A 10,069-nucleotide genomic window follows, 5' to 3' on the forward strand; every position below is an offset into this window, starting at 1 on the left:
TCTTCTAATTGATACATTTGGGAGAGAAGAGCAGACTTTGACATTTTCCTGCCATCTAAACTTCTTAAAAAAATGCTGCAGTAAGATTAGGTGAGAGCCCTAGGGAAAGAGACTGCTTAACAAAAGCAAGAAAAGGATGCAGCACAAGAATCACTGGGTTGGATCCAGCAGAAGAATTGACAGAAGTTGGGTGCAGAGCAGGTCCTCCACTGTGTGATATTAAGGTGGCTAGCCCTTTTGCAGATGACAAAAACAGCACAGTGGGGCCATCCAAAAAACTAGGGGTGTCAGCAGACTCCAAGGACTCCCCAGGTTTGCAGCAAAATAGGTTTGTAAATTAAGAAAAAAATACTCAGAACCAGAATGATGACTATGTTCCAGCCATGATAAAATGTTCAGAACATCGCTGGGAAGGGATGTGTGGTCCAGTCTGCTCAAGCCCTTGAAAATTTAGAAGAATACTGGAGGGGAAGATTTAAGAGGATTGGAGAGAGTTTCTAAGTTCTGTCTCATGCTGACCAACTCGCCAGCTGTCATGGGTCCACAACTTGTAAACATCTAAGAGCCATTTCACATATTGAGTGACAGCAAACCTGCCACCAGTTGAAATGGGGTAACAGTTGTAAAGGCGTACACCCTGAGGTAAACCACAAAAAAAGGAGAAAGATGGGATGGGTGCAGGAAAATCTTACATTTTCTGGTAACAATGCAGTCATTTCCACACACTCCCCTTTGTGCTTCTGAGACGTGTATGCATACCATAGTCATTCATTGCATTCACACATGGGTTTTTTAGGATGTACACTTTACATTTATTTAATGTAAAGCATTCTTAAAGTTGTTGCTTGGACATCCATATACAAAGATAGAATGGGGTGGGGGGTGCCTGCCTCCTTCCCCAAATCTCTTGGCTTAAACTATGTAGAAAAGGAACCCTGTTCTTCTAGATTTTATTTTTGCCTTTAGGGGTAGTGGCTTTCTCCTTACCTCTTTCTCTATTTCAGGGCTATGACGATGCTTATGCAGAGCAAAGCTACGAAGGGTATGAAGGCTACTACAGCCAGGGTCAACAGTAAGTGATCTGGTGGAGGGCCTGATGTCTTCACACTGACAAATATTTAAGATGCGCAGAACATTTTGGTCTCTGCTACAGAGTTGTGTGTGCGATGATGGAATGACCAGTTTTCCCTGAATCAGGGAAAGCAACATCAAATGATGCTGGGAGAGCTACTTTAAAGCCTCAGCAGAGGGACTTCTCACTGTCATTGGGCTCCATCTGCTCCACTGAGCCTTTGTGTCCCTTTTTCCCATTGCTTTGACATTTATACTTGAAAGACTCATAGTGTATATCCATCCAAAGCCTCCCCAAACCAGCCACAACCTTTCCCATATGTACCTGTCTAAGAAAGTGGGCTGTGACTCACAAAAGCTCAAATGAATGTTGTTTGTCTCTAAGGTGCTGCTGGACTTTGGTTTTATCTTCTTCCCAGTATCATTGTCACCAGCCTCTTCTTTGTCCAATTGTGGACACTGGAAGCTAGCCCTGAGTTACACTGATACATACTTAGTACATATACAACATACCTAGTACATACACAGCATCACAAGAAAGCATGTTTCCCATGACTAGGGAATCACTAGCTGGGGCAATTGGGGCATATGATGACCCCTCATGTTGTGGGGCACACTGAATAGCAATGATAGAGATGTTTGGAAAAGAAACCTCAAGCCATAATGGTTCTCTCTCTCCCCCCCCTTCCCCCCTCATCTCCTCTCCTCTTTCATTCTGGTTTTTTTTTTCCCAGGGAAACTGAATATTATGACTATGGGCATGGTGAGGCACAAGAGTCCTATGAAGCTTATGGTATGTCCTCATATTTTTATGGCTCTGGCAAAAGCAGGCAACAGTTCACTTGGAAACCATTTAGCTCCATGTCTGTAATGGCTTCTGGTTGTTTTCTGCATTTAACACAAGTACAAAAGACAGCATGCCCTGATTTTTTAGAATGACGGGTGTGGGGCATGACCTATTTCTCCAACTGAGAATCAACCTGCTCAGATGGCATCTCACTTCCTTTTGTTCTCACCAAATGCTTTCAGGGGTGATATTAGGAATATTCTGATTGTGGAAGAGTGCCATTGATAAAGGCTTTAAGATTCTGCCCTGGAAATCCCAAGTTCCAGTGGCATTTGTCCTAAATTGTCATTAGGCTGAAGAGAAAAGCAGCTTCTTATAGCCATATAATTTATGTAGATTTTCATAATTCTAGTAGTTGTGGGGAGGGGAAACGGCTATTACAAGGAACTAAAGCTCAGGGAGGCCCTTCTCTTCTGAGGAAGTTTGCAGCCCATCCCCAAATCTAAAGGGATAGAAACTTTTGTATTTGCATTTGAAAGCTGTTCCTCAGGGTGCTGAATTCTACATAAGTACAGAGCAGTTATGGAATTCTGAATACTGAATAGAATGAGGATTCTCTGCTAAATGTGAATAGATGGAGTTGTACACCCAGAGGCCCCAATTCATCTCAGAAGGGTGTAGAAATGGCAGGCTGTTCTGCACATCTTGCTCATTCATCACAGTACCCCTTGCCTCCCCGCCATTTGGGCAGTAATGGGTGAAGGTTTTTTGCCTCTTCAAAATTACTATGACTTCTCTGGTCTGACTGTGTTGCACAAAACAAAAGCCATGGTACGCTAGGCATGACATTGCCGCTGTTAATTAGTTCAGTCACAGCAATTTTCTTTGGTGTCTGCTTTCCTGCAGATGAAATGAGAAAAATAAATTGTATGGACCGCTGCAGGGAACAGTATTGTATGGTTCACAGCACAACTAGTGTGCCTGTGGGGAATTGGCACATTTATTTTGCTGGAATTGGTTACCTATCGGGAACCAGCCAGGCTGAATTGAAAGCCTGTTTCTTTGAGGCTTTATCTAGTCAAAAGAGGATGGAAATCAACAGAACCAATTTTCTTTTGTCTTGAAAGGAGCTTCATGTATGCTCAGTTTTCCCCCAAACTGTTACTCCAAATCTGTTTGTGTCAAGTGTTATGTTTGGGGAGAAACAGTTGCTTCCCCCTCCAAGGATTGTGTCATCTTTTCTTGAACACTTGCAGTTTCTCAGAGCAACAAAAGGTTAGGGCAATGGAGGATGAAAAGAGGCAGCAAAATCCTGCTGTTGAAACTTCTGGCTTTTCACAGGAAATGGCAGCACTTTAAAAGGAAACAGCATTGAGAACCATGAATGTGCATGTAACAGTATCAAAGCTAGCCTGGTCTGTCCAGGTCAGGGTGCATCTGACACCCCAAATATACAGTTTGGCAGTATTCTGAAATTCCTACCTCAAGGCTTTTTGGGGAGATCAACTAACACTGGGGTTCCATGATGGCAGCCTTGTCTCCACCCAGCATATTAAGCTATTGTTTTCCTTTCTGCAGGTCAAGATGATTGGAATGGAACCAGGCCTTCACTCAAGGCCCCCCCAGCTAGGGCAGTGAAGGGAGCGTACAGAGAGCACCCATATGGCCGCTATTAAAGCATTCATGAGGAGAAAATATCACATATGAGCAAACAGTTGTTTCTGATTCTTGTATCTCCCAGGATTCCTGTTGCTTTACCCACAACAGACAAGTAATTGTCTCCCTGATTTTTCTCTGACTCCCTTTTTCTCCCACCTCCATCCCCGCCACCACCGACCCTGCATTCTAGCTTCTGTACGTAGTATTTTAAAATGAGTTAGATATAGAAGACCGAATTCAATTTTTAAGTGTGTAGATTGCTTTTCTTTCTCTGTTTAGATATATAAACACAACTGTACCTTTTTAAAAAGTTGAGTTAAAATGTTAGTTTCCAAAGTGACATGCTTGCTTAACAGTTATGAAACTAAAGTCTGTTAATCTTTAAGTATTTTGTTGGGTTTTTAGGCAACCCATGAAAGCTATAGTTACAGAATCCCCAAAGTAGGCTACATTTCAAAATTCAGGGTTTTTTTTATGAATTAAAAACATAATGTAATAGTAATGACTGCCGCAGTTTAAAAGCAACCTCACATCAAAACTTTGCCCTTAAATGCAGATTGCTTGATTAATCTTAAGTTTAAATGTTAATAGAGAAAATCCTTCTTAACAAATTAACAGTAATTTTTGTTGTTGCTTTCAATATAACTTTAAAAATTAGGTTTGTAATGGTGACATTTCCCCTGTGGGTTTTGAAATCTAGCTGAGATGGTAGTGGAAGAAGGTTTCCACACAAAAAAATTTTGGTTCGTAGATTAATTCTGTGTGAGGAACTTTTATGAGAAGTGGACATCAAGCTGCTCTGTAATTTTATATTGCTCTATAACTGCCCAGTGTTTTGATATTAGGAAGTATTAAATGAACTGTAGCTGTGCATTGTGTCTTTTTTCTTTTCTTTTCTTTTTAAATGAAGAGCTAAACACTTGACCATGTTTGTAGTCTATAATAGAGCTCATGCTTAAAATTGGCAAAACTGTCAACGTAACCATTCCAGTGGTATGTTCAAGTGTACCTCAGCACGAGCATTATGTTTAAAAAGGGACACTGCAGTTGAAAAATGCCACCATGGAGAGAGCGAGTTTCATTTTGTACATAGATCTAAGTCCTACCTGGATTTGTACACTGTCCTCCCATTTTGTTCTTGGAAGATTAAATGCCTACTACTACATGTGTAAGCCTGCCTAAATAGGTAGCTAAAACTTGTTGAGATGTCTGCAGCAGTTTGTCAATAAAGTTTAGTCCTTTTTTTAATCAAAGTAAATGTGATGAATTGTCATTTTCTTTTAAGTATGGTCAAGCAGTAAAAATTTTTCTTCTTTTCAATAAATTTAAATTAATGCTAAATTTCATGGTCTGTTTTAAAACAAATATTTAAAATCCAGAGTTTTTAGAATGTGTTCCGAAACTTTTAAAAACTTTGCCAAAATTGAGTAAGTTTTATTTTTTTTTTCAAAAAAAATTTGCTTTTCACCCCCTGGAAGTTGAGCTGTTGCCCCTGAAACAGCTTCAAGGAGATGTGTCCCTGTTTTCTTGATCTGAACACTGGCATTGTGCTGGCACCTGTTCTTCCACTTGCTGGGGCTTACACACAGAGCCTGTGGGAAGCTGTTTCTGCTCCAGCCCCTTCCCAATGAATAGGAATTAACAAAGAGATGACAATGTTTTTGCCCCCATTCCCAGCAGACTGCTTTCTATACAGAGACCAAAAGACCACAGCCAGACATGCAGCAGGTAGTGTGATATTTGGGAAAACCCACAAAGCCTTTAATGTTGGGAGAAAAAGCAGTTTTTCCTTGTGCCCCATTTCCCTCTTCTCAGATGGCTGCCTGTTCTCAGGGTGGCTTTCAATTGGGTTTTTGTTTTATTTTTATGGAAATTAATTACAAAACATACATGGTGGTCCTGCAGGCATGTTGTTGACAGTAGCCTGTAGAGAAAGGTGCATAATCCCATTTTACCAGTAGCCCACCTGCCCACATACACATTTTATCTATGCTAGTGATTGTTGCTCAAAAAGGGGAAATATAAAACAGCCTTTCTAAAACTTCTCTGCCTGTTTGTCTGGAGGAAATTCTTATTCACCACGGGTGACCAGGCAAGAATATTAAGTTGCAAACATGACACAATGGCCGAATTAACTGCTGCGTAGGAAAAACAGCTTTGTAGTTTTCCTTTCTTGGCAAAATTTAAAATCAGATATTCACTGGGAAAGAATTGCTTGGGGGTGAAAAAGAATCCTCTGTTATTGTCAAGCTGCTCATAGCAGTGCATGATTGAGGGAAACTACTTTTAAAAGCCAAAAAAAGTTGTATTTGTAGATTGTTATTTTAAAAAATGTAAATAACTGAATTTTCCGCAACGGTTTGGAGTCAGCTTTCAGGGCTTAATGTCTTGCTTGATGAAAAGATCGCCCAAAACCCCCCTTTTAAAGGAAAATTATCGCAGGAGAATTCAGGATGTCTTAAAGCTAACATGCACCGAAAAACTCAAAAGGTAACCTAAATGTCTGATTTTAATAGCGCATTTCTTTTACATAAACTGTGACGGCAACTTGCATAAACTTTATTATTGCTGAAGAAATTCTTCACATGTTAATTTTAATGTAAAATTTTGCAACAAAAAGATGGCTTAAAAATAGATACTTAAAATACATCCACTTGCTTCTGCATAAATTAGCTATAATGTTTAATAATTGTGCCCTTTATCAATGCAATGGACCGTAACCGTGGGCAACAAAGTCAAAAAGAATCAAGCCTTAAATATCAAAACTGGATGTAGCGAGTCCTTTGTTTTTGCCCACCAAATCTATACATCTGTAAAAAGTAAAACACTGGCCCTAATTTACCCAATATTGCTGTTCACTATATTAAAGCATTCAGTACTTAGATTTTTAAGTTGCATGTTTTCTTTCCTGGGGTGTGTAAATTGCATGCAAGAACACTATAAATGTTGTTTCAACCTGTGTGTCATTCTGAGGAGGCTTACACTTTCCTTCTCCTATTTGCAGGAGGTGGTCTGCCATTGGTTGGGATGAAAGCGGCTTTTGCTGAGGACAAGTTGGGTATGCAGTTCAACAGTTTCTGGTTTACAGAACCAGATTCCTGTAATTCTCTTGAGCTAAATTGGCATGGCTAGCCCACAAACCATGGTGCATAATTTCAGTATTATTATTAAGAATCAAGAAATTTGACTGAACCGTAAATTCTGTTCACTGCGTTTTTGTGCCAAGGAAAATTTTTCCATAACTTCTATATAAATACTGGGACATTTACATGATTATGGTTTTGCTAGGCTCAGGGTTGGGAGTTAGAACTGTGAGCAACACTAAAGCCTAGCCAATTGGAAATCATAACAGACAAGCTTCTTCACGTACTTTTCAAGCATTTTTGCAGTCACAGGGACTAGAATTTCTTTTTTTAGACAAGAAAAAAGCGAAACATTGTCAGAATGAATTCTATTTTCCATACTGCATTCAACTTGTTTTCTGGCCAAGAGACACCTTTGATGACTATAGACTCCTTCAGAGGGAAGTTTGCATCTCTCCTCCAGAATTGCTTGTTTGACTATTACAGGCATGTACAGTACAGTCCACCCTGGCCATTCTGCCTCAATCCAACTGGTTGGTTGCCTTAAAGGTTTTGGGAAAATTAATAAGGATTAATTGTTTGTACGTGCCAGTTTCAGTTGTTAATGTTCCCTCTGTGAAATGAAACCAGTAATGACCTGAAAGCTGAAGATAGTAAGCCACTTCAGTAAACCACAAATGCTTATTGTCGATTTGTTGGAAAAGAGGCTTGGGTACACATGGTGCCTTTGTTAGCATTTAGCCATTGAATAATGGAAGCCCTCCCTCTGCTGGTTACCAGAATGATGGTTTTTCTCTTGTTTTTAGGACTTTGCATTCTTCAGGCCCCAAGTAAGTTAAGGTGGACAAGTTTGCCAGTAACTAGTTGTAGACTAGGTTAATTAAGCAGGAGTATAATGGGCCTGCCTTGAGCTCTTCTGACCAATCTCATACAGCAAGCATAGAAAAACATTCCAGTTCTAACATATGAAATGCTAGACCCAATTTGATTAGATAGACCCAGGCCTGCATCACAGGAAGAAAAATCCAGTTCTGTGCCAAGAAAACTGAAGTCTTTTAAAATTCAAATACATTTCATGGGTTGCGTGAAGAATGTTTGTATATTTTAAACCTGTTTTTAAGGTATCCCAATACTTTGTATTGTTTACTTTGTTCTGCTTTCAGTAACTAATGTGATTTTTTAAATTTTGTGACAACGAATGAGGGGGACTAAGTAAGGCAAGGGCTTAGTGAGTTGGTTGTCCCTTAATATGTCATCAGTGGTTCTTAGACTTCGTGATTTGGAAGGATCCATTGCATTTAGTCTTTCAGTATGTTTTCTCCTCTCAAAAGGCTTTCCAAACCAGCTTAGTTTGGTATGTGTCCTCATATGGCATGTATGGGGCAGTGCACAGCCAGCCAGGAGGATCTTTTCACACCTGCAGAAGCAACCTGCCGTCCATTTTTACAAACTTAAGTGTAAAAGAGGTTACTTCTTTGGCATGTGGTGGAAACTCTGAAGAACTCCCTGGCTTTGCCCTCTTAATTTCATTATGGTTGCATGTTCTATCTTTTAAGAAACAATGGCACAATTTTTGCGGTGTAATAGATGGCTGCCTGCTCTGTTGCAGTAATTTTCTTCCTTTCCCCCACTAGGTGAATCTTCAGTTCCCAGAAAAATTATTTGGAAACTGCCTGCTACAGGGCATATTCTTACCAAGAGGTGATCTTTTGGAGTCTTACAAGTTTATGTAAATCACAGCTGAACAGAGGCTTTGAAGATTTTCACCAGATCTGTATTTTGGGTCTGATGTCATTTCCATACTCAGTTCAGTCTCCTCAAGATGGATATGCCAGCAGTTAACTGTCTGGAATTCAGTGTACTTTTCTGCTGGCATAATTTAACGCAGTGCAGTGCATTGCAAGTGATTGAGATGTTTCCTGAATAATTCATTCACTATGTGCTTTTCTTATGGAGTAACATAATTGGACTTTCTAGAAGTTCTTTGTACTAGACTGCTGTTGAGTATTTTAATAAAGATATTCCTTTTCTTAAAAAAAATCTGTATGTTAATCACTTGATAAGGCTGCATCACTTTTTATAACTGGCATGCTCAGACTTTCAACTGCTGGGTTGGCTCTGGATGGAATTTATAATTTAAAAATCAAGTTGAAATAAGGTTCTTAAAATTTTTACACCAAAGCCTAAGTTTGCAATGACTGCTGAATAACGTGTTAGAGAATATATCTGGGGCTTAATTAGGATTAGCTGCATATTGTCTACATGTTTTTTTTAAATATTCAAGTAATTCTGAAAGAGAACTAGGCCAGAATCCTCAGCTAAAGACTTGGTTGCTCAGCATGTTAGCCATTAAACTAAGAACAAAAGGAAATGTGCTTTGATTTGCTTCCTAGTCTTAATGGCTAGAACGATGATATAAAGCAAGAGGAAACTGAAATTTTAGGGTCACAGATTCCACATGAAGCACAAAAATTGAGCACTGTCCCTTTGTTTTGCATATGTCACTTCTCAACACAAACTCAACATATAGAGCAGAGGTTAAGTTACAATAAATAGTAGGTTGACTTTAAACATACTGTATGTTGTGACTGAAAAAACCCTTCCATGTATACTTTTTGGCAGTGCAAGCCTTCAAGGCTATTCACAAGTTGTGGAATACTGGAAAGGGAACCATTGTCTGTGTGAAAAAAACAAGCTGTGTTTACCTGTTTATTATCCATGTCCTTATTTATCAGCAGTGATCAGCTGTGGACCAATGGGGAGTGCTTTTATTTCTCCCTAAAGGTTATGAAGATTTCCAATCCGGCTTGCTGCTCAACATCTCAGGAAGCTGGCAGTAAGCATCTAAGAGTGAACATGCTGCTGAACCAACCTATTTTGAAGCTGACTGACAAAACAGTACATATGCCCACTTGAATCTATAGTACATACCAGTTGTGCAGTAAGACGGCAGACTGATAAATAAAAGCTTGGTGGGATTGGTTATGTACACTGTGCTTGGAGACAAAACAGATTGTGCTCTGCAAATGGTTTGGTTTCTGGGTCTCTGAATCTAGCTCCCCTGTTTAAGCAAATGTGTACATACCATTTATCATTAAGTGCTATTGCAACATATCTTTAGCCAGGTTTGCTGGACCTACTACTACCTGAAGTGCCTTATAGCTAGAGTTACATGCTAGTTAGCCGGTCACCTCATATTCAAAATCTTTAATGGCATAATAAGCTGGTCAGCTATTGGTAGACGTGGTTGGCCAGCAAGTCTTTTACGGAAGGGCACGGGATGATGTGGTTAAAACGGTACAGAAGTTTTAAAGGGGCTGTCAACTGAAGCCATAACAGTCGAGGCGGGTAGAAAGTACAAAGCACTGTTTGACGGCGCAACTCTAGTGCTCATGCTCATTCGATGAAACTACCCTAGTCAGTATACCTTTGGGAACGGATAATGGGGGCAAGCGCGATTCCTAGCCAG

At 39.8% G+C, this 10,069-nt stretch overlaps 1 protein-coding gene and 1 long non-coding RNA gene across 3 annotated transcripts in view; both read left to right on the forward strand.

Annotated features, from left to right (window-relative positions):
- The window catches only part of KHDRBS1 (KH RNA binding domain containing, signal transduction associated 1), a 33,509-nt gene extending 28,937 nt beyond the window's left edge, over nucleotides 1–4,572 (forward strand). For both annotated transcript variants that reach the window (XM_060257909.1, XM_060257908.1), the window contains exons 7-9: nucleotides 1,005–1,072; nucleotides 1,806–1,864; nucleotides 3,437–4,572. In XM_060257909.1, the coding sequence (XP_060113892.1) occupies nucleotides 1,005–1,072; nucleotides 1,806–1,864; nucleotides 3,437–3,534 (225 nt within the window). In that variant the 3' untranslated portion in view covers nucleotides 3,535–4,572. The remainder of the gene's footprint in view (nucleotides 1–1,004; nucleotides 1,073–1,805; nucleotides 1,865–3,436) is intronic.
- Nucleotides 4,573–5,390: 818 nt separating this feature from the next.
- On the forward strand, nucleotides 5,391–8,640 carry LOC132585998 (uncharacterized). Its single transcript, XR_009556340.1, has 2 exons — nucleotides 5,391–6,575; nucleotides 8,235–8,640. It is a non-coding gene; the product is annotated as an uncharacterized LOC132585998 (long non-coding RNA).
- The last annotated feature ends 1,429 nt before the right edge of the window (nucleotides 8,641–10,069 follow it).

Source organism: Heteronotia binoei, chromosome 17 (genome assembly GCF_032191835.1).
Source record: "Heteronotia binoei isolate CCM8104 ecotype False Entrance Well chromosome 17, APGP_CSIRO_Hbin_v1, whole genome shotgun sequence".
Lineage (NCBI taxonomy): Eukaryota > Metazoa > Chordata > Lepidosauria > Squamata > Gekkonidae > Heteronotia > Heteronotia binoei.